General features: G+C 45.8%; 1 protein-coding gene across 1 annotated transcript in view; it reads left to right on the top strand.

The window, feature by feature from the left end:
- LOC135509758 (anoctamin-3-like) overlaps nt 1–25,196 on the top strand; it is a 97,672-nt gene that overhangs the window by 59,597 nt on the left and 12,879 nt on the right. Inside the window, 8 exon segments of the mRNA XM_064930660.1 lie at nt 1,020–1,052; nt 1,055–1,101; nt 1,366–1,506; nt 6,090–6,254; nt 12,770–12,806; nt 13,581–13,698; nt 14,343–14,400; nt 15,749–15,846. Of these exon segments, the coding sequence (XP_064786732.1) occupies nt 1,020–1,052; nt 1,055–1,101; nt 1,366–1,506; nt 6,090–6,254; nt 12,770–12,806; nt 13,581–13,698; nt 14,343–14,400; nt 15,749–15,846 (697 nt within the window).

Raw genomic sequence — 25,196 nt, 5'->3', positions numbered from 1 at the left:
TGGTTTTAAGGGATTGTTAATAAGCGTTTCACTAAAAAAAAGCCCTCAATACAACAGCTAGTTCTGCTGTCTACCTTGTTGTATTTCATTTGATTTAAACAGTGTAAATACACTCGTAGAAATATTATGATGAGCAGTGTAGGTGTAGTGTATGTGTAGGTGTAGTGTAGGTGTCATGTAGGTGTAGTGTATGTGTAGTGTGGGTGTCGTATAGGTGCCATGTAGGTGTAGTGTAGGTGTCACACTACACCTACACTAAAGCTTGTTTTCCCCGTCTACTCTCCCTCTTTTAACTGAAGTGTTGTGTAGGTCTAGTGTAGGTCTAGTGTAGGTCTAGTGTAGGTCTAGTGTAGGTGTGGTGTAGGTGTGGTGTAGGTGTCGTGTAGGTGTAGTGTAGGTGTCGTGTTGTGTAGGTGTGTATAGACGAGGTGAAAGAGCCCAGACATCTAAAGCTTGTTTCCCCCGTCTACTCTCTCTCTTTAAACAGAAGTGGGTCAAGTTGAATCTTGCCGCACATTAAAAATAAATTTGAATCACTCTTTGAAGTCACCATGTTCTCATGTGTATCAAATGTTTCTGTGTTTCGGGAATGTGCCGTAGAGATATTTCCCCTTTGAGAATTCAAATTTCAACGTGGGCCCGCCCACAATTGTCAAAGATATTGACTTTAAGTACCCCCCCCCCCCCCCAAGAGACATCAGGCACCCCCAAGAGACATCAGCCACCCCCAAGAGACATCAGGCACCCCCAAGAGACATCAGGCACCCCCAAGAGACATCAGGCACCCCCAAGAGACATCAGGCACCCCCAAGAGACATCAGGCACCCCCAAGAGACATCATTTCACTCCTTGCCAATCGTCATGCCAAACATGATATGTCACAGAGTACAAGGAGTGGAATATTAGCAAAACAGGTTCAGTTATTTCAGGCTACTGGAATGAATCACCAAAGTCATTCCGTGAAGGTTGATCGATCTCTCCTCCGTGTTCCGTGTTCTGTTGGAATGTTGTCCCTGTAGCCACGGTGTTCCTGGAGTTCTGGAAGAGGAGAAGGCGGAGCTGACGTATGACTGGGACCTCATCGACTGGGAGGAGGAAGAGGTTGGTCCAGACAGATGTATCTGTTTTTTTTTTCATATGAAATAATGTCAGAGACATCTACATGTATGTACACTAGTGTTCAGTCATTTCTCATTCAGCAATATCTGGATATTTGATATGATTTCACATCATATTCAGCTATTTCAATGTTTCTTATGATACAGTCGAGCATTGTGTGGATGGGAGGTATCTTTTGATTGGTTTCAGTCAGAAATATCAGAGTAATTGAAATGATACACTGCAGTGTATGTGTGTTTGTCCCAGGAGAATCTGCGGCCCCAGTTCGAAGCCAAGTACTCCAGGTTAGAGAGAGTAAACCATATCTCTGGCAAGCCGGAGCCCTTCCAGCCCTTCACTGACAAACTCAGCAGACTCATGATCTCTGTGTCTGGCATCTTCTTCATGGTAAGACCTTGTTATCAGAGTTCTCAGGCTGTACTGTGGATCTGTGTCTTTCTGCTTGTGTCTGGGATCTATTTCACAGGTAAGACCTTCCATCACACAAATAAAAAGGCTTTTGCTGTAGATCTGTCCTCAGTGTGTACATACTGTAAGGGTTTGGGGTCAATTCCATTTCAATTCAGTACATTCTAGAAGTACACTGAAGTGTTTTAATTGAAAATCGAATTGGAATTGGAATTTCGGTTTATTAATTATTAAACTAAATTACTAAATTATTAATTGACGGAATTGAAAAAGAACTGATCCCCCCCCCAAAAAAAAACAACAACCCTGGAACACAGTTTTCTAACTACCGGAGTGATGAGCTTTCTAGCAGCCTACTACCACCCCCTGGTGGAGGGAACCCATCAATACAACAGCCACTCCTTGGAAACAGTGACTCCGCCCCTCTGTTGTTGTGATGTGTGTATTGTTGCTCAACTGCAATAGGACGTGTCAAGAGTCTGTGAAATGTAACAGTGAGTCATTGTTTAACAATGTTGCGCCACAGAGTCTAGACATTTGTAAACACACCTTCCCAGACCCAGCCAGGATGTATTACCCCCAAAACTAACACGTTCCCAGACCCAGACAGGATGTACTACCCCCAAAACTAACACGTTCCCAGACAGGATGTACTACCCCCAAAACTAACACGTTCCCAGACAGGATGTACTACCCCCAAAACTAACACGTTCCCAGACAGGATGTACTACCCCCAAAACTAACACGTTCCCAGACCCAGACAGGATGTACTACCCCCAAAACTAACACGTTCCCAGACCCAGACAGGATGTATTACCCCAAAACTAACACGTTCCCAGACCCAGACAGGATGTATTACCCCCAAAACTAACATGTTCCCAGACAGGATGTATTACCCCCAAAACTAACACGTTCCCAGACCCAGACAGGATGTATTACCCCCAAAACTAACACGTTCCCAGACCCAGACAGGATGTATTACCCCCAAAACTAACATGTTCCCAGACAGGATGTATTACCCCCAAAACTAACACGTTCCCAGACCCAGACAGGATGTACTACCCCAAAACTAACACGTTCCCAGACCCAGACAGGATGTATTACCCCCAAAACTAACATGTTCCCAGACAGGATGTACTACCCCAAAACTAACACGTTCCCAGACAGGATGTACCCCCAAAACTAACACGTTCCCAGACAGGATGTACTACCCCAAAACTAACACGTTCCCAGACCCAGACAGGATGTACTACCCCCAAAACTAACACGTTCCCAGACCCAGACAGGATGTACTACCCCCAAAACTAACACGTTCCCAGACCCAGACAGGATGTATTACCCCCCAAAACTAACACGTTCCCAGACCCAGACAGGATGTACTACCCCCAAAACTAACACGTTCCCAGACCCAGACAGGATGTACTACCCCAAAACTAACACGTTCCCAGACAGGATGTACTACCCCAAAACTAACACGTTCCCAGACCCAGACAGGATGTACTACCCCCAAAACTAACACGTTCCCAGACAGGATGTACTACCCCCAAAACTAACACGTTCCCAGACCCAGACAGGATGTACTACCCCAAAACTAACACGTTCCCAGACCCAGACAGGATGTACTACCCCCAAAACTAACACGTTCCCAGACCCAGACAGGATGTACTACCCCCAAAACTAACACGTTCCCAGACCCAGACAGGATGTACTACCCCCAAAACTAACACGTTCCCAGACCCAGACAGGATGTACTACCCCCAAAACTAACACGTTCCCAGACCCAGACAGGATGTACTACCCCCAAAACTAACACGTTCCCAGACCCAGACAGGATGTACGACACCCAAAACTAACACGTTCCCAGACAGGATGTACTACCCCCAAAACTAACACGTTCCCAGACCCAGACAGGATGTACTACACCCAAAACTAACACGTTCCCAGACAGGATGTACTACCCCCAAAACTAACACGTTCCCAGACCCAGACAGGATGTACTACCCCCAAAACTAACACGTTCCCAGACCCAGACAGGATGTACTACCCCCAAAACTAACACGTTCCCAGACAGGATGTACTACCCCCCAAAACTAACACGTTCCCAGACCCAGACAGGATGTACTACCCCCAAAACTAACACGTTCCCAGACCCAGACAGGATGTACTACCCCCAAAACTAACACGTTCCCAGACCCAGACAGGATGTACTACCCCCAAAACTAACACGTTCCCAGACCCAGACAGGATGTACTACCCCCAAAACTAACACGTTCCCAGACCCAGACAGGATGTACTACCCCCAAAACTAACACGTTCCCAGACCCAGACAGGATGTACTACCCCCAAAACTAACACGTTCCCAGACCCAGACAGGATGTACTACCCCCAAAACTAACACGTTCCCAGACCCAGACAGGATGTACTACCCCCAAAACTAACACGTTCCCAGACCCAGACAGGATGTACTACCCCCAAAACTAACACGTTCCCAGACCCAGACAGGATGTACTACCCCCAAAACGAACACGTTCCCAGACCCAGACAGGATGTACTACCCCCAAAACTAACACGTTCCCAGACCCAGACAGGATGTACTACCCCCAAAACTAACATGTTCCCAGACAGGATGTATTACCCCCAAAACTAACACGTTCCCAGACCCAGACAGGATGTATTACCCCCAAAACTAACACGTTCCCAGACCCAGACAGGATGTATTACCCCCAAAACTAACATGTTCCCAGACAGGATGTATTACCCCCAAACCTAACACGTTCCCAGACCCAGACAGGATGTACTACCCCCAAAACTAACACGTTCCCAGACCCAGACAGGATGTATTACCCCCAAAACTAACATGTTCCCAGACAGGATGTACTACCCCCAAAACTAACACGTTCCCAGACAGGATGTACTACCCCCAAAACTAACACGTGACAGGATGTACTACCCCAAAACTAACACGTTCCCAGACCCAGACAGGATGTACTACCCCAAAACTAACACGTTCCCAGACCCAGACAGGATGTACTACCCCCAAAACTAACACGTTCCCAGACCCAGACAGGATGTATTACCCCCAAAACTAACACGTTCCCAGACCCAGACAGGATGTACTACCCCAAAACTAACACGTTCCCAGACCCAGACAGGATGTACTACCCCCAAAACTAACACGTTCCCAGACAGGATGTACTACCCCCAAAACTAACACGTTCCCAGACCCAGACAGGATGTACTACCCCCAAAACTAACACGTTCCCAGACAGGATGTACTACCCCCAAAACTAACACGTTCCCAGACCCAGACAGGATGTACTACCCCCAAAACTAACACGTTCCCAGACCCAGACAGGATGTACTACCCCCAAAACTAACACGTTCCCAGACCCAGACAGGATGTACTACCCCCAAAACTAACACGTTCCCAGACCCAGACAGGATGTACTACCCCCAAAACTAACACGTTCCCAGACCCAGACAGGATGTACTACCCCCAAAACTAACACGTTCCCAGACCCAGACAGGATGTACTACCCCCAAAACTAACACGTTCCCAGACCCAGACAGGATGTACTACCCCCAAAACTAACACGTTCCCAGACAGGATGTACTACCCCCAAAACTAACACGTTCCCAGACCCAGACAGGATGTACTACCCCAAAACTAACACGTTCCCAGACCCAGACAGGATGTACTACCCCCAAAACGAACACGTTCCCAGACCCAGACAGGATGTACTACCCCAAAACTAACACGTTCCCAGACCCAGACAGGATGTACTACCCCCAAAACTAACACGTTCCCAGACCCAGACAGGATGTACTACCCCCAAAACTAACACGTTCCCAGACCCAGACAGGATGTACTACCCCCAAAACTAACAAAACGTTCCCAGACCCAGACAGGATGTACTACCCCCAAAACTAACACGTTCCCAGACCCAGACAGGATGTACTACCCCCAAAACTAACACGTTCCCAGACCCAGACAGGATGTAGACCCAGACAGGATGTACTACCCCCTAAAACTAACAAAACTAACATGTTCCCAGACCCAGACAGGATGTACTACCCCCCAAAACTAACACGTTCCCAGACCCAGACAGGATGTACTACCCCCAAAACTAACACGTTCCCAGACCCAGACAGGATGTACTACCCCCAAAACTAACACGTTCCCAGACCCAGACAGGATGTACTACCCCCAAAACTAACACGTTCCCAGACCCAGACAGGATGTACTACCCCCTAAAACCCAGACAGGATGTAACCCCCAAAACTAACACGTTCCCAGACCCAGACAGGATGTACTACCCCCAAAACGAACACGTTCCCAGACCCAGACAGGATGTACTACCCCCAAAACTAACACGTTCCCAGACCCAGACAGGATGTACTACCCCAAAACTAACACGTTCCCAGACCCAGACAGGATGTACTACCCCCAAAACTAACAGCTTCATAAGTAGTCTAGTTCTGCTGTATATTTCTATCTCTCGTTCCTCTTTCTATTTGTGTGTGTATCTGTGTGTGTGGTTATATGTTTGTCTCCTCTCCAGATTTCTTTGGTCCTGACAGCGGTGTTTGCGGTGGTGGTGTTCCGACTGATTGCCATGGAGAAGTTTGCATCGATCGACTGGGAGTTTGTCAAGAAGAACTGGCAGTTTGCCACCTCTGGAACGGGAGTCTGTATCAACTTCATGATCATCATGTCTCTGAATGTGGTGGGTTCTGGCCCTATAACCCTCTGGGACCAGAGTCTGTATCAACTTCATGATCATCATGTCTCATTGTGGTGGGTTCTGACCCTACAACCCTCTGGCACCAGAGTCTATATCAACTTCATGATCATCATGACTCTGAATGTGTTGGGTTCTGGCCCTATAACCCTCTGGAACCAGAGTCTATATCAACTTCATGATCATCATGTCTCATTGTGGTGGATTCTGACCCTATAACCCTCTGGGACCAGAGTCCGTATCAAGTTCATGATCATCATGTCTCATTGTGGTGGATTCTGATCCTGTAACCCTCTGGAAATAGAGTCCGTATCAAGTTCATGATCAACATGTCTCATCGTGGTGGATTCTGGCCCTATAACCCTCTGACACCAGAGTCTTTACCAACTTCATGATCACCGTGTCTCATTGTGGTGGATTCTGGCCCTATAACCCTCTGACACCAGAGTCTATATCAACTTCATGATCATCATGTCTCATTGTGGTGGATTCTGGCCCTATAACCCTCTGACACCAGAGTCTGTATCAACCTCATGATCATCATGACTCTGAATGTGGTGGGTTCTGGCCCTATAACCCTCTGGAACCAGAGTCTGTATCAACTTCATGATCATCATGACTCTGAATGTGGTGGGTTCTGGCCCTATAACCCTCTGGAACCAGAGTCTGTATCAACTTCATGATCATCATGACTCTGAATGTGGTGGGTTCTGGCCCTACAACCCTCTGGCACCAGAGTCTATATCAACTTCATGATCATCATGACTCTGAATGTGGTGGGTTCTGGCCCTATAACCCTCTGGAACCAGAGTCTATATCAACTTCATGATCATCATGTCTCATTGTGGTGGGTTCTGACCCTACAACCCTCTGGCACCAGAGTCTATATCAACTTCATGATCATCATGTCTCATTGTGGTGGATTCTGATCCTGTAACCCTCTGGAAATAGAGTCCGTATCAAGTTCATGATCAACATGTCTCATCGTGGTGGATTCTGGCCCTATACCCCTCTGACACCAGAGTCTTTACCAACTTCATGATCACCGTGTCTCATTGTGGTGGATTCTGGCCCTATAACCCTCTGACACCAGAGTCTATATCAACTTCATGATCATCATGTCTCATTGTGGTGGATTCTGGCCCTATAACCCTCTGACACCAGAGTCTATATCAACTTCATGATCATCATGTCTCATTGTGGTGGGTGCTGGCCCTATAACCCTCTGACACCAGAGTCTGTATCAACTTCATGATCATCATGACTCTGAATGTGGTGGGTTCTGGCCCTATAACCCTCTGGAACCAGAGTCTGTATCAACTTCATGATCATCATGACTCTGAATGTGGTGGGTTCTGGCCCTATAACCCTCTGGAACCAGAGTCTGTATCAACTTCATGATCATCATGACTCTGAATGTGGTGGGTTCTGGCCCTACAACCCTCTGGCACCAGAGTCTATATCAACTTCATGATCATCATGACTCTGAATGTGGTGGGTTCTGGCCCTATAACCCTCTGGAACCAGAGTCTATATCAACTTCATGATCATCATGTCTCATTGTGGTGGATTCTGATCCTGTAACCCTCTGTAGAGTCCGTGTTCATGATCAACATGTCTCATCGTGGTGGATTCTGGCCCTATAACCCTCTGACACCAGAGTCTTTACCAACTTCATGATCATCGTGTCTCATTGTGGTGGATTCTGGCCCTATAACCCTCTGACACCAGAGTCTATATCAACTTCATGATCATCATGTCTCATTGTGGTGGGTGCTGGCCCTATAACCCTCTGACACCAGAGTCTGTATCAACTTCATGATCATCATGACTCTAAATGTGGTGGGTGCTGGCCCTATAACCCTCTGACACCAGAGTCTGTATCAACTTCATTATCATCATGACTCTGAATGTGGTGGGTTCTGACCCTATAACCCTCTGACACCAGAGTCTGTATCAACTTCATGATCATCATGACTCTGAATGTGGTGGGTGCTGGCCCTATAACCCTCTGACACCAGAGTCTGTATCAACTTCATGATCATCATGACTCTGAATGTGGTGGGTTCTGGCCCTATAACCCTCTGACACCAGAGTCTGTATCAACTTCATGATCATCATGTTTCTCCATGTGATGGATGTCTGACCAAACTGTTATGCCAAGCCACCTCATCCACAGTCGTACAGGATATTGTTGTGTATTGATCCACTGGATAATGTTGCATATTGATCTACAAGATAATGTTGCATATTGATCTACAAGATAATGTTGAATATTGCCAAATTGTAACTTTCTGATCACCATGTCTGTGATGTGATGGTATCTGGGTGGGTATCTGTGATGTGATGGTATCTGGGTGGGTATGTGTGATGTGATGGTATCTGGGTGGGTATCTGTGATGGTATCTGGGTGGGTATCTGTAATGTGATGGTATCTGGGTGGGTATCTGTAATGTGATGGTATCTGGGTGGGTATCTGTGATGTGATGGTATCTGGGTGGGTATCTGTGATGTGATGGTATCTGGGTGGGTATCTGTGATGTGATGGTATCTGGGCGGGTATCTGTGATGTGATGGTATCTAGGTGGGTATCTGGTATGTGATGGTATCTGGGTGGGTTTATGTTATGTGATGGTATCTGGGTGGGTATCTGTAATGTGATGGTATCTGGGTGGGTATCTGGTATGTGATGGTATCTGGGTGGGTTTATGTTATGTGATGGTATCTGGGTGGGTTTATGTTATGTGATGGTATCTGGGTGGGTATCTGTAATGTGATGGTATCTGGGTGGGTATCTGTAATGTTATGGTATCTGGGTGGGTATCTGTAATGTGATGGTATCTGGGTGGGTATCTGTGATGTGATGGTATCTAGGTGGGTATCTGGTATGTGATGGTATCTGGGTGGGTTTATGTATCTGGGTGGGTATCTGTAATGTGATGGTATCTGGGTGGGTATCTGTAATGTTATGGTATCTGGGTGGGTATCTGTAATGTGATGGTATCTGGGTGGGTATCTGTGATGTGATGGTATCTAGGTGGGTATCTGGTATGTGATGGTATCTGGGTAATGTTATGTGATGGTATCTGGGTGGGTATCTGTAATGTGATGGTATCTGGGTGGGTATCTGTAATGTGATGGTATCTGGGTGGGTATCTGTAATGTTATGGTATCTGGGTGGGTATCTGTAATGTGATGGTATCTGGGTGGGTATCTGGGTGGGTATCTGTGATGTGATGGTATCTGGGTGGGTATCTGTAATGTGATGGTATCTGGGTGGGTATCTGGTATGTGATGGTATCTGGGTGGGTAGCTGTAATGTGATGGTATATGGGTGGGTATCTGTAATGTGATGGTATCTGGGTGGGTATGTGTGATGTGATGGTATCTGGGTGGGTATCTGTAATGTGATGGTATCTGGGTGGGTATCTGGGTGGGTATCTGTGATGTGATGGTATCTGGGTTATCTGTGATGTTATCTGGGTGGGTATCTGTGATGTGATGGTATCTGGTGGGGCTTCATGGTGTATCCGGAAGGTGGTGATGGATCTCCGCTGTCCTGGCGATGTGATGGGGGTTTGTTCTGTAATGTGATGGGTATCTGGTTGGGTATCTGTAATTTGGTATCTGGGTGGGTATCTGTGATGTGATGGTATCTTGGTAGGGTATCTGGGTGCAGGCCAGTGATGGATGGTATCTTGGTGCCCTTGATATGTGATGGTATCTGGGTGGGTATCTGTGGTATCTGTGATCTGTGATGGTATCTGGGTGGGTATCTGTAATGTAATGGTATCTGCTCCGTATCTGCAAGCATCTGTAATGTGATGGTATCTTGGGTATCTGAATGTGATGGTCATCTGGAAGGTATCAGTGGATCTGTAATGGATGGTATCTGGGTGGGTATCGTGATGTGATGGTATCTGGGTGGGTTCTGTAACACCATGTATCTGGGTGGGTATCTGTAATGTGATGGTATCTGGGTGGGTATGTGTGATGTGATGGTATCTGGGTGGGTATCTGGGTGGGTATCTGTAATGTGATGGTATCTGGGTGGGTATCTGTAATGTGATGGTATCTGGGTGGGTATGTGTGATGTGATGGTATCTGGGTGGGTATCTGGGTGGGTATCTGTAATGTGATGGTATCTGGGTGGGTATCTGTGATGTGATGGTATCTGGGTGGGTATGTGTGATTTGATGGTATCTGGGTGGGTATCTGTAATGTGATGGTATCTGGGTGTGTATCTGTAATGTGATGGTATCTGGGTGGGTATCTGTAATGTGATGGTATCTGGGTGGGTATCTGTAATGTGATGGTCTGTGATCTGGGTGGGTATCTGTGATGTGATGGTATCTGGGTGGGTATCTGTGATGTGATGGTATCTGGGTATCTGGGTATCTGTAATGTGATGGTATCTGGGTGGGTATCTGTAATGTGATGGTATCTGGGTGGGTATCTGTAATGTGATGGTATCTGGGTGGGTATCTGTAATGTGATGGTATCTGGGTGGGTATCTGTAATGTGATGGAATCTGGGTGGGTATGTGTGATGTGATGGTATCTGGGTGGGTATCTGTGATGTGATGGTATCTGGGTGGGTATCTGGTATGTGATGGTATCTGTAATGTGATGGGTATCTGGGTGGGTATCTGTAATGTGATGGTATCTGGGTGGGTATCTGTAATGTGATGGTATCTGGGTGGGTATCTGTAATGTGATGGTATCTGGGTGGGTATCTGTGATGTGATGGTATCTGGGTGGGTATCTGTGATGTGATGGTATCTGTGATGTGATGGTATCTGGGTGGGTATCTGTGATGTGATGGTATCTGTAATGTGATGGTATCTGGGTGGGTATCTGTAATGTGATGGTATCTGGGTGGGTATCTGTAATGTGATGGTATCTGGGTGGGTATCTGTGATGTGATGGTATCTGTAATGTGATGGGTATCTGGGTGGGTATCTGTAATGTGATGGTATCTGGGTGGGTATCTGTGATGTGATGGTATCTGGGTGGGTATCTGTAATGTGATGGTATCTGGGTGGGTATCTGTAATGTGATGGTATCTGGGTGGGTATCTGTGATGTGATGGTATCTGGGTGGGTATCTGTAATGTGATGGTATCTGGGTGGGTATCTGTGATGTGATGGTATCTGGGTGGGTATCTGTAATGTGATGGTATCTGGGTGGGTATCTGTGAATGTGATGGTATCTGGGTGGGTATCTGTGATGTGATGGTATCTGGGTGGGTATCTGTGGGTATCTGTATGTGATCTGTGATGTGATGGTATCTGGGTGGGTATCTGTAATGTGATGGTATCTGGGTGGGTATCTGTGATGTGATGGTATCTGGGTGGGTATCTGTAATGTGATGGTATCTGGGTGGGTATCTGTGATGTGATGGTATCTGGGTGGGTATCTGTAATGTGATGGTATCTGGGTGGGTATCTGTAATGTGATGGTATCTGGGTGTGTATCTGTAATGTGATGGTATCTGGGTGTGTATCTGTAATGTGATGGTATCTGGGTGGGTATCTGTAATGTGATGGTATCTGGGTGGGTATCTGTAATGTGATGGTATCTGGGTGGGTATCTGTAATGTGATGGTATCTGGGTGGGTATCTGTAATGTGATGGTATCTGGGTGGGTATCTGTGATGTGATGGTATCTGGGTGGGTATCTGTAATGTGATGGTATCTGGGTGGGTATCTGTGATGTGATGGTATCTGGGTGGGTATCTGTGATGTGATGGTATCTGGGTGGGTATCTGTGATGTGATGGTATCTGGGTGGGTATCTGGGTGGGTATCTGTGATGTGATGGTATATGGGTGGGTATCTGTGAGGTGATGGTATATGGGTGGGTATCTTTGATGTGATGGTATCTGGGTGGGTATCTTTGATGTGATGGTATCTGGGTGGGTATCTGTGATGTGATGGTATCTGGGTGGGTATCTGTAATGTGATGGTATCTGGGTGGGTATCTGTAATGTGATGGTATCTGGGTGGGTTTATGTTATGTGATGGTATCTGGGTGGGTATCTGTAATGTGATGGTATCTGGGTGGGTATCTGTAATGTGATGGTATCTGGGTGGGTATCTGTAATGTGATGGTATCTGGGTGGGTATCTGTAATGTGATGGTATCTGGGTGGGTATCTGTAATGTGATGGTATCTGGGTGGGTATCTGTAATGTGATGGTATCTGGGTGGGTATCTGTAATGTGATGGTATCTGGGTGGGTATCTGTAATGTGATGGTATCTGGGTGGGTATCTGGGTGGGTATCTGTAATGTGATGGTATCTGGGTGGGTATCTGTGATGGTATCTGGGTGGGTATCTGTGATGGTATCTGGGTGGGTATCTGTAATGTGATTGTATCTGGGTGGGTATCTGGGTGGGTATCTGTGATGTGATGGTATCTGGGTGGGTATCTGGGTGGGTATCTGGGTGGGTATCTGGGTGGGTATCTGTCTCAAAACAGCTTTGTTTTTCTCCCTTCAGGTATATGAGAAGGTGGCTTACCTTCTCACCAATTTAGGTGAGCATAACCCTCGTTAGGATACACATATGTTGCTTCAGTAACAGCTTCAGAAGTACATGTCACCTTCTGTCACCTCTCTCTCTCCCCCTCTATCTCTGTCTCTCTCTCTCTCTTTCTTTGTCTCTCTCTCTCTGTCTCTCTCTCTCTCTCTCTCTCTCTCTCTCTCTCTGTCTCTCTCTCTCTGTCTCTCTCTCTCTGTCTCTCTCTCTCTGTCTCTCTCTCTCTGTCTCTCTCTCTCTCTCTCTCTCTCTCTCTGTCTCTCTGTCTCTCTCTCTCTCTCTCTCTCTCTCTCTCTCTGTCTCTCTCTCTCTGTCTCTCTGTCTCTCTGTCTCTGTCTCTCTCTCTCTCTCTCTGTCTCTCTCTGTCTCTGTCTCTCTGTCTCTCTCTCCCTCTGTCTCTCTCTAGAACACCCACTGAGTCAGAATGGGAGAACTTTTCTCTCTGTTTCTCTTCCAGTTTGTCTTGAACAGCTCTCGTTCTACTGTCTTTCTTCCTTGTCTCTGTCACCTTAATAAATGTCTCTGTCTCTCTGTCTCTGTCTTTCTCAGTTATACAGGCTCCCCCATTCTTTTCCATTGTGTCTCTCTCTGTTGATTTTCTCTTATTCTCTCATGTTACTCTCTGTCTCTGTCTCTCTGTCTCTCTGTCTCTGTATCTCTGTCCCTGTCTCTCTCTGTCTCTCTGTCTCTGTCTTTCTCTGTCTCTCTCTCTCTGTCTCTCTGTCTCTCTGTCTCTCTCTCGCTCTCTCTCTCCCCCTCCTTCTCTCTGTAGAACACCCACGGACTGAGTCAGAATGGGAGAACAGTTTTGCTCTCAAGATGTTTCTCTTCCAGTTTGTAAACTTGAACAGCTCTAACGTTCCCCAGCTCACAGTTTACTTCCTTGAACTGTAACTAGCTCACAGTTAGTCACTTAATAAATGTCGTAACAGACAGGGTTTTTTGAACTGTTCAAGCCCCCAGCTCAATAAATATAACAGTGTTGAACTGTTATACAGGCTCCCCCCATTCTTTTCCATTGTAGGTTCTCTTTTTGAATTGATTTTATTTTATTCAATTTCATGATTACTCAGATTCCCCGAATAAGTTGATTCACCAAATAAGTTGTCTGTGTGAGTAAGGTTCTGTGCAAGTTTCAATTCCCCCCCCCCCCCAGCTCACAGTTAGTACTGTGTTGAACTGTTTCAACCCCCCCCAGCTCACAGTTAGTACTGTGTTGAACTGTTTCAACCCCCCCCCCAGCTCACAGTTAGTACTGTGTTGAACTGTTTCAACTGTTCCCCCCCCAGCTCACAGTTAGTACTGTGTTGAACTGTTTCACCCCCCCCCAGCTCACAGCTAGTACTGTGTTGAACTGTTTCAACCCCCCCCCCCCAGCTCACAGTTAGTACTGTGTTGAACTGTTTCAACCCCCCAGCTCACAGTTAGTACTGTGTTGAACTGTTTCAAACCCCCCCCAGCTCACAGTTAGTACTGTGTTGAACTGTCCTGAGAATGAAACTGAAGCTAATGACTTCACTCTGACTGTGTCTAGGTTCGCCGGCAGACCAGGGAAATATAACAAACTGTTCAATAGATGGAGACTGGAGGAGGTGAGTGGAGTCAAGAAGCAACAACTAAACCATGGTCTGCGTTCTAAAGGTCACCCTGTTCCCTGTAGAGAGCTCTGGTCACCCTGTAGAGAGCTCTGGTCACCCTGTTCCCTGTAGAGAGCTCTGGTCACCCTGTAGAGAGCTCTGGTCACCCTGTTCCCTGTAGAGAGCTCTGGTCACCCTGTACCCCTGAAGAGTGCTCTGGTCACCCTGTACCCCTGAAGAGCGCTCTGGTCACCCTGTACCCCTGTTGAGAGCTCTGGTCACCCTGTAGAGAGCTCTGGTCACCCTGTACCCCTGTAGAGAGCTCTGTTCACCCTGTTCCCTGTAGAGGGCTCTGGTCACCCTGTACCCCTGAAGAGAGCTCTGGTCACCCTGTTCCCTGAAGAGAGCTCTGGTCACCCTGTTCCCCTGTAGAGAGCTCTGTTCACCCTGTTCCCCGTAGAGAGCTCTGGTCTGCTTTATAAAAGGGAAGAATGTGGGATCGATCTGGTTCAGAAGGGTTTAATAACCAATAATGTGGGTTAAATGAGGAAGACACAATTCAGTTGAAGACATTCAGTTGTACAACTGACTAGGTATCCCCCCTTTTCCCTTTTTAACAATAACATAATGAAAAGGTTATTTAAACACTGTTTACTGCCTTCCCATTTGAGGGGAGATTTTACGGCACACAATAGTGATTCATCATATTCGTTTTTTAATATTACTTTTGCATAACATGTAATCATTCCTTTGTCGTAAAAGTTCACCATTAATCTCTTTCATAACTAATCAATTATAGTTTGTAACAGTGCTAAATACAAACGCTCAAAATTAGCTTGAAATGGCTAGCGTGCATCACCCGTTGAATTTGAGTTGTCAATTAAAAGTGAATTAATGAATCTCTCTCTGATTTATATTATATTTTATATTAATATATTTTATATTTTTATATATACAGTGCCTTGCGAAATTATTCGGCCCCCTTGAACTTTGCGACCTTTTGCCACATTTCAGGCTTCAAACATAAAGATATAAAACTGTATTTTTTTGTGAAGAATCAACAACAAGTGGGACACAATCGTGAAGTGGAACGACATTTATTGGATATTTCAAACTTTTTTAACAAATCAAAAACTGAAAAATTGGGCGTGCAAAATTATTCAGCCCCTTTACTTTCAGTGCAGCAAACTCTCTCCAGAAGTTCAGTGAGGATCTCTGAATGATCCAATGTTGAACTAAATGACTAATGATGATAAATACAATCCACCTGTGTGTAATCAAGTCTCCGTGTTTTTTTTGTGGTTTCTTTCACTCAGTGATTTGTACTATAATGAATGTTTTTTTTAATGTTTCTTTCATTCAGTGCCACCCCAGTGGCTGTCTGATCGATCTGTGTCTACAAATGGGGGTCATCATGGTACTGAAACAGATCTGGAACAACTTCATGGAGCTGGGTTATCCGTAAGGACCGTGGAATTTCTCTCTCTCTCTCTTTCTCTCTCTCTCTTTGTCTCTCTTCTCTCTATCTTCCCTCTCTCTTCTCTCTCTCTTCTCTCTCTCTTCTCTCTCTCGCTCTCTCTCGCTCTCTCAAGGGGCTTTATTGGCATGGGAAACGTGTTAACATTGCCAAAGCAAGTGAGGTAGATAATAAAAATTAACATTACACATACAGAAAGAAGTTTCAAATAGTTAAAGTACACAAGGAAAAATAAATATGGGTTGTATTTACAATGGTGTTTGTTCTTCACTGGTTGCCCTTTTTTTGTGGCAACAGTTCACAAATATTGCTGCTGTGATGGCACACTGGAATTTCACCCAGTAGATATGGAATTTAATGTGTAATCTGGGGGAAATATGTGTCTCTAATATGGTCATACGTTGGACAGGAGGTTAGGAATTGAAGCTCAGTTTCCACCTCATTTTGTGGGCCGTGTGCACATAGCCTGTCTTCTCTTGAGAGCCAGGTCTGTCTACGACGGCCTTTCTCAATAGCAAGGCTATGCTCGCTAAGTCTGTACATTGTCAAAGCTTTCCTTAAGTTTGGGTCAGTCACAGTGGACAGGTATTCTGCCGCTGTGTACTCTCTGTTTAGGGCCAAATGGCATTCTAGTTTGCTCTGTTTTTTTTGTTAATTCTTTCCAATGTGTCAAGTAATTATCTTTTTGTTTTCTCATGATTTGGTTGGGTCTAATTGTGCTGCTGTCGTGGGGCTCTGTGGGGTGTGTTTGTGTTTGTGAACAGAGCCCCAGGACCAGCTTGCTTAGGGGACTCTTCTCCAGGTTCATCCCATCTAGGTGATGGCTTTGTTATGGAAGGTTTGGGAATCGCTTCCTTTTAGGTGGTTGTAGAAGCTCTTATCTGGATTTTGATAATTAGTGGGTATCGGCCTAATTCTGCTCTGCATGCATTATTGGGTGTTCTAGGTGGTACACGGAGGATATTTTTGCAGAATTCTGCATGCAGAGTCTCAATTTGGTGTTTGTCCCATTTTGTGAAGTCTTGGTTGGTGAGCGGCCCAAGACCTCACAACCGTAAAGGGCAATGGGCTCTATGACTGATTCAAGTATTTTTAGACAGATCCTAATTGGTATGTTGAAATTTATGTTCCTTTTGATGGCATAGAATGCCCTTCTTGCCTTGTCTCTCAGATCGTTCATAGCTTTGTGGAAGTTACCTGTGGCGCTGATGTTTAGGCCAAGGTACAGTGCCTTGCGAAAGTATTCGGCCCCCTTGAACTTTGCGACCTTTTGCCACATTTCAGGCTTCAAACATAAAGATATAAAACTGTATTTTTTGTGAAGAATCAACAACAAGTGGGACACAATCATGAAGTGGAACAACATTTATTGGATATTTCAAACTTTTTTAACAAATCAAAAACTGAAAAATTGGGCATGCAAAATTATTCAGCCCCTTTACTTTCAGTGCAGCAAACTCTCTCCAGAAGTTCAGTGAGGATCTCTGAATGATCCAATGTTGACCTAAATGACTAATGATGATAAATACAATCCACCTGTGTGTAATCAAGTCTCCATATAAATGCACCTGCACTGTGATAGTCTCAGAGGTCCGTTAAAAGCGCAGAGAGCATCATGAAGAACAAGGAACACACCAGGCAGGTCCAAGATGCTGTTGTGAAGGAGTTTAAAGCCGGATTTGGATACAAAAAGATTTCACAAGCTTTAAACATCCCAAGGAGCACTGTGCAAGCGATATTATTGAAATGCTTTCACCAGGCACTGTATGTATAGTTTTTTGTGTGCTCTAGGGCAACAGTGTCTTGATGGAATTTGTATTTGTGGTCCTGGCGACTGGACCTTTTTTGGAACACCATTATTTTGGTCTTACTGATATTTACTGTCAGGGCCCAGAAGATCTAGGTGCTGCTGTGGCCCTCCTTGGTTGGTGACAGAAGCACCAGATCATCAGCAAACAGCAGACATTTGACTTCGGATTCTAGTAGGGTGAGGCCAGGTGCTGAAGACTTTTCTAGTTCCCGCCCCAATTCGTTGATGTATATGTTGAAGAAGGTGGGGCTTAAGCTGCATCCCTGTCTCAACAACACAGGCCTTTTTGGGGTTGTAGGGTTTTTATTTTGTCCTGTAACTCATTCAAGGTAATTGGAGAATCCAGTGGGTTCTGGTAGTCTTTAATAGTTGATTCTAAGATTTGTATTTGATCATGTATATGTTTTTGCTCTTTATTCTTTGTTATAGAGCCAAAAAGATTGGAGAAGTGGTTTACCCATACATCTCCATTTTGGATAGATAATTCTTCGTGTTGTTTTTGTTTAGTGTTTTCCAATTTACCCAGAAGTGGTTAGAGTATATGGATTCTTCAATTACATTGAGCTGATTTCTGACATGCTGTTCCTTCTTTTTCGGTAGTGTATTTCTGTATTGTTTTAGTGATTCACCATAGTGAAGGCGTAGACTCAGGTTTTCCGGGTCTCTATGTTTTTGGTTGGACAGGTTTCTCAATTTCTTTCTTAGATTTTTGCATTCTTCATCAAACCATTTGTCATTGTTGTTCATTTACTTCGGTTTTCTATTTGAGATTTTTAGATTTGATAGGGAAGCTGAGAGGTCAAATATACTGTTAAGATTTTCTACTGCCAAGTTTACACCTTCACTATTGCAGTGGAACGTTTTACCCAGGAAATTGTCTAGAAGGGATTGAATTTGTTGTTGCCTAATTGTTTTTTGGTAGGTTTCCAAACTGCATTCCTTCCATCTATAGCATTTCTTAATGTTACTCAGTTCCTTTGGCTTTGATGCCTCGTGATTGAGTATTGCTCTGTTTAAGTAGACTGTCTCTGTCTCTCTCTCTCTCTCTCGTTCGCTCTCTCACACACACTCGGTCTGTCTGTCTCTCTCTCTCCTTCTGTCGCTGTCTCTCACTCACTCTCCTTCTCTCTCCTTCTGTCGTTGTCTCGCTCGCTCTCCTTCTCTCTCCTTCTCCCTGTCGCTCTCTCCCTCTTTCTGTCGCTCTCTCCTTCTCCCTGTCGCTCCCTCCTCTCTCTCTCTCTCTGTCTCTCTCTCTCTGTTTCTCCCTGTCTTGCTCTGTCTCCCCCTCCCTCCCCCTCTCCGTCTCTCCCTCTGCCTCCCCCTCCCTCCCCCTCTCCGTCCCTCCCTCTGCCGCTCGCTCCCTCCCGCTCCCTCAGTCTCTCCCTCTGTCGCTCGCTCGCTCCCTCCCGTTCCCTCCGTTTCTCTCTCGCACTCTCCCCGTAATACATATTATATATAATACGAGTACTGTATGTAATACTATATAATATATATACTAATACTATATAATATATATAATACTAATACTATATAATATAATACTATATATTATATATAATACTAATACTATATAATATATGTAATAATACTACATAGTATATATTATTAACATTATATATACTATGTATAATAATACCACATAATATATATAGTAATACTATGTAATAGTAATACTATTTATTATATATAATACTATATAATATATAAAAATAATAATAATACTATATAATATATACAATACTATATGACGGCACTGTATAACCTTAAACAGGACAATTACCACCCTGTGTAGTTACATCTCTGACACTCTCTCTGAAAAGCACACTTGGCCAGACTCATGAACGTTGAAAAAGGGACAGCTTGTTGTTTTTGGAGAAAGAAAAAAAAACTCTCTGAAAAAGTGTTCTATTGAAAATGTTTTGAGTTTGGATCCGCGACGCGATTGCTATCACTTGCAGAGCCCTCTGCTATCTGTCCAGCGATCCCGCCGACCAAAGGTCTGACGAGCTGCTTGGCGTAGCAGCTAGCCTAGCTGTCATTGTTATCAGGTTTCCTTGAGGGCTTGAACGCAGTCTGCGATGTGACTGGGACCGCAGATTTCCCCGGGATTGTGACTGTCTAGATCCCTGCTGGTTGTTGCTGTTTACATCTTCCCTGTGACCTGTCCTGTCTGGAACTGTGAGGAGTAACAGCGTAACCTACGTTGCCATGACAAAGACCAACGCCGGCGGGAGTCCCGTTGAGGACAGTGGTGTCTCTCTATCACACGTGAAGGATCTTTTAAACGAACAAAAAGAGACCTACAAACAGTTGTTACAAACAACAAGAGAATAGCTTCACATGTCCAAATACTGGTGGAGTAAAATTATAGTCTTAGGTCCAGACCTGAAGAACTAACTTGACTTGAAGAACAGTTTGCAGTTCTCCCAGGGTCAGCTCGACGAGTTGAAACAGGAGAACAGCAAGATGATAGCGTTCTGTAAGTCACTGAAAGAGGACATCAGTTCTGTATGTGAATCCGTGATAACAATGACTGAGACCTCAGAGGGACAATCAAGGTGGAACGACATTGTTTTGGACAAAATTTCAGAATCGCCACATGAGACCTGGACGGAGTCTGAGGACAAAGCGAGGGAAATGATCTCGGAGAAACTGAACATGGACCACAAGAATATTGAGGTGGATTGCGACCACAGGACTGGAAAAAGTGACGAGCCCAGGCCGATAGTGGTCAAGTTCCTGAAGTTCAAGGACAAGGTAGCTGTTCTGGAATAAGCCAACAAATTGAGAAGAACGTACAGCTTCTGCAACAAGGACTATCCTGAAGCTGTGCGCCAGAAGCGAAAAGAACTGATCCCAGCCATGAAAGCTGCCAGAGGGCGTGGCGACATTGCTTACAACTGCTACGAAAGGCTCATTGTTCACCCTCTCTCTCTTTCAGAAGCCTGGAAGGGATGAGAGAGACAAGCCTATGGGTTCGTAGCTTCAACCCCACAGCGCAAACACAGACTTACACACATCAACTGATTAATGGACTGCTGAATGTTTTCATGTTTTTTCCTTTGTTCTTTTCCATATTATGTCTCTGGGAAGCAGGAATGGGCTGAAAATAGCCCATATTGATATACACTATATACATAAGTATGTGGACACCACTTCAAATGAGTGGATTCGGGCTATTTCAGCCACACCCGTTGCTGACAGGTGTATAAATCGAGCACACAGCCATGCAATCTCCATAGACAAACCTTGGTGGTAGAATGGCCCTTACTGAAGAGCTCAGTGACTTTCAATGTGGAACCATCATAGGATGCCACCTTTCCAACAAGTCAGTTTGTCAAATTTCTGCCCTGCTAGAGCTGCCCCCCGGTCAACTGTAAGTGCTGTTATTATGAAGTGGAAACGTCAAGGAGCAACAACCTCGAAGTGGTAGGCCACACAAGCCCATCATCTGTCCGCAACGTAAGCACAAGGACTGTTCGTCGTGGAGAATCGTTTCAAAATATAACACTTACAAGAACTTGTGAATTCAATATAGGCTTTTAATACAAAATATCAGAAGCCGAGCTGGTCCGCGGAACGCCTCCCTTCCCTAAGCTCTGGCTCTGTATTTATACACATACATATGAGGACATCCCACATCTGTTATTTCTTGGTTTCCTGTTTTTACCAGAATGGCAAATACACTCTAAGTGTGTCCTCTTCCTCTTGTGGTCTACAGTATTATGTTTGTCCCTATATGTACCGTTTGCTCCCACACTGTTCGTCGGGAACTTCCTGAAATTAGTTGCCATGGCCAAGCAGCCGCACGCAAGCCTAAGATCCCCATGTGCAATGCCATGCGTCGGCTGGAGTGGTGTAAAGCTCCCCGCTATTGGATTGTGGGGCAGTGGAAACGCATTCTCTGAAGTGATGAATCACGCTTCACCATCTGGCAGTCTGACAGATGAATCTGGGTGAGGCGAATGGCGGATGCCAGGAGAACGCTGCCTGCCCCAATTCATAGAGTCAAATATAAAGTTTGATAGAGGAGGAATAATGGTCTGGGGCTGTTTGTTATGGTTCAGGCCCCTTAGTTCCAGTGAAGGGAAATCTTAACATTACAGTATACAATGACATTCTAGATGATTCTGCGCTTCCAACTTTGTGGCAACAGTTTGGGGAAGGCCCTTTCCTGTTTCAGCATGACAATGCCCCCGTGGATAAAGTGAGGTCCATACAGAAGTGGTTTGTCGAGATTGGTGTGGAAGAACTTGGCTGACCTGCACAGAGCCCTGACCTCAACCCATCGAACACCTTTGGAATGAATTGGAACGCCGACTGCCAGCCAGGCCTAATCGTCCAACATCAGTGCCCGACCTCACTAATGCTCTTAAGGCTGAATGGAAGCAAGTCCCCGCAGCAATGTTCCAACATCTAGTGGAAAGCCTTCCCAGAAGAGTGGAGGCTGTTATAGCAGCAATGTTCCAACATCTAGTGGAAAGCCTTCCCAGAAGAATGGAGGCTGTTATAGCAGCAATGTTCCAACATCTAGTGGAAAGCCTTCCCAGAAGAGTGGAGGCTGTTATTACAGCAATGTTCCAACATCTAGTGGAAAGCCTTCCCAGAAGAGTGGAGGCTGTTATTACAGCAATGTTCCAACATCTAGTGGAAAGCCTTCCCAGAAGAGTGGAGGCTGTTACAGCAGCAATGTTAAAACATCAAAATTAATTAATAGAGTTTCTTCTGTCCTGGTCTAGTGTTTCTGCTTTCCTGGCCTAGTGTTTCTGCTGTCCTGGTCTAGTGTTTCTGCTGTCCTGGTCTAGTGTTTCTGCTGTCCTGGTCTAGTGTTTCTGCTGTCCTGGTCTAGTGTTTCTGCTGTCCTGGTCTAGTGTTTCTGCTGTCCTGGTCCAGTGTTTCTGCTGTCCTGGTCTAGTGTTTCTGCTGTCCTGGTCTAGTGTTTCTCCTGTCCTGGTCTAGTGCTTCTGCTGTCCTGGTCTAGTGTTTCTGCTGTCCTGGTCTAGTGTTTCTGCTGTCCTGGTCTAGTGTTTCTCCTGTCCTGGTCTAGTGTTTCTGCTGTCCTGGTCTAGTGCTTCTGCTGTCCTGGTCTAGTGTTTCTGCTGTCCTGAATGTGTGTTTCTGCTGTCCTGGTCTAGTGTTTCTGCTGGCCTAGTGTTTCTGCTGTCCTGGTCTAGTGTTTCTAGTGTTTCTGCTGTCCTGGTCTAGTGTTTCTACTGTCCTGGATGTGTGTTTCTGCTGTCCTGGTCTAGTGTTTCTAGTGTTTCTGCTGTCCTGGCCTAGTGTTTCTGCAGTCCTGGCATAGTGTTTTTGCTGTCCTGGCCTTGTGTTTCTGCTGTCCTGGTCTAGTGTTTCTACTGTCCAAGTCTAGTGTTTCTGCTGTCCTGGATGTGTGTTTTTGCTGTCCTGGCCTTGTGTTTCTGCTGTCCTGGCCTTGTGTTTCTGCTGTCCTGGCCTAGTGTTTCTGCTGTCCTGGTCTAGTGTTTCTGCTGTCCTGGTCTAGTGTTTCTGCTGTCCTGGACTAGTGTTTCTGCTGTCCTGGACTAGTGTTTCTCCTGTCCTGGTCTAGTGTTTCTCCTGTCCTGGTCTAGTGTTTCTCCTGTCCTGGTCTTGTGTTTCTGCTGTCCTGGTCTTGTGTTTCTGCTGTCCTGGTCTTGTCTTCCTGCTGTCCTGGTCTTGTGTTTCTGCTGTCCTGGTCTAGTGTTTCTGCTGTCCTGGGTGTGTGTTTCTGCTGTCCTGGTCTAGTGTTTCTAGTGTTTCTGCTGTCCTGGTCTAGTGTTTCTGCTGTCCTGGTCTAGTGTTTCTGCTGTCCTGGTCTAGTGTTTCTGCTGTCCTGGTCTAGTGTTTCTGCTGTCCTGGCCTAGTATTTCTGCTGTCCTGGTCTAGTGCTTCTGCTGTCCTGGTCTAGTGTTTCTGCTGTCCTGGATGTGTGTTTCTGCTGTCCTGGACTAGTGTTTCTGCTGTCCTGGACTAGTGTTTCTCCTGTCCTGGTCTAGTGTTTCTCCTGTCCTGGTCTTGTGTTTCTGCTGTCCTGGTCTTGTGTTTCTGCTGTCCTGGTCTTGTCTTCCTGCTGTCCTGGTCTTGTGTTTCTGCTGTCCTGGTCTAGTGTTTCTGCTGTCCTGGGTGTGTGTTTCTGCTGTCCTGGTCTAGTGTTTCTAGTGTTTCTGCTGTCCTGGTCTAGTGTTTCTGCTGTCCTGGTCTAGTGTTTCTGCTGTCCTGGTCTAGTGTTTCTGCTGTCCTGGTCTAGTGTTTCTGCTGTCCTGGTCTAGTGCTTCTGCTGTCCTGGTCTAGTGTTTCTGCTGTCCTGGATGTGTGTTTCTGCTGTCCTGGTCTAGTGTTTCTGCTGGCCTAGTGTTTCTGCTGTCCTGGTCTAGTGTTTCTAGTGTTTCTGCTGTCCTGGTCTAGTGTTTCTACTGTCCTGGATGTGTGTTTCTGCTGTCCTGGTCTAGTGTTTCTAGTGTTTCTGCTGTCCTGGCCTAGTGTTTCTGCTGTCCTGGCCTAGTGTTTTCGCTGTCCTGGCCTTGTGTTTCTGCTGTCCTGGTCTAGTGTTTCTGCTGTCCTGGATGTGTGTTTCTGCTGTCCTGGCCTTGTGTTTCTGCTGTCCTGGCCTAGTGTTTCTGCTGTCCTGGTCTAGTGTTTCTGCTGTCCTGGTCTAGTGTTTCTGCTGTCCTGGTCTAGTGTTTCTGCTGTCCTGGTCTAGTGTTTCTGCTGTCCTGGTCCAGTGTTTCTGCTGTCCTGGTCTAGTGTTTCTCCTGTCCTGGTCTAGTGTTTCTCCTGTCCTGGTCTAGTGCTTCTGCTGTCCTGGTCTAGTGTTTCTGCTGTCCTGGTCTAGTGTTTCTCCTGTCCTGGTCTAGTGTTTCTGCTGTCCTGGTCTAGTGCTTCTGCTGTCCTGGTCTAGTGTTTCTGCTGTCCTGAATGTGTGTTTCTGCTGTCCTGGTCTAGTGTTTCTGCTGGCCTAGTGTTTCTGCTGTCCTGGTCTAGTGTTTCTAGTGTTTCTGCTGTCCTGGTCTAGTGTTTCTACTGTCCTGGATGTGTGTTTCTGCTGTCCTGGTCTAGTGTTTCTAGTGTTTCTGCTGTCCTGGCCTAGTGTTTCTGCAGTCCTGGCATAGTGTTTCTGCTGTCCTGGTCTAGTGTTTCTACTGTCCAAGTCTAGTGTTTCTGCTGTCCTGGTCTAGTGTTTCTGCTGTCCTGGATGTGTGTTTTTGCTGTCCTGGCCTTGTGTTTCTGCTGTCCTGGCCTTGTGTTTCTGCTGTCCTGGCCTAGTGTTTCTGCTGTCCTGGTCTAGTGTTTCTGCTGTCCTGGTCTAGTGTTTCTGCTGTCCTGGACTAGTGTTTCTGCTGTCCTGGACTAGTGTTTCTCCTGTCCTGGTCTAGTGTTTCTCCTGTCCTGGTCTAGTGTTTCTCCTGTCCTGGTCTTGTGTTTCTGCTGTCCTGGTCTTGTGTTTCTGCTGTCCTGGTCTTGTCTTCCTGCTGTCCTGGTCTTGTGTTTCTGCTGTCCTGGTCTAGTGTTTCTGCTGTCCTGGGTGTG

Source organism: Oncorhynchus masou, chromosome 22 (assembly GCF_036934945.1).
Source record: "Oncorhynchus masou masou isolate Uvic2021 chromosome 22, UVic_Omas_1.1, whole genome shotgun sequence".
NCBI classification, from domain to species: Eukaryota; Metazoa; Chordata; class Actinopteri; order Salmoniformes; family Salmonidae; genus Oncorhynchus; species Oncorhynchus masou.
Note: the sequence above shows the minus strand (reverse complement) of the source record. Positions and strands in the feature narration are given on the sequence as shown.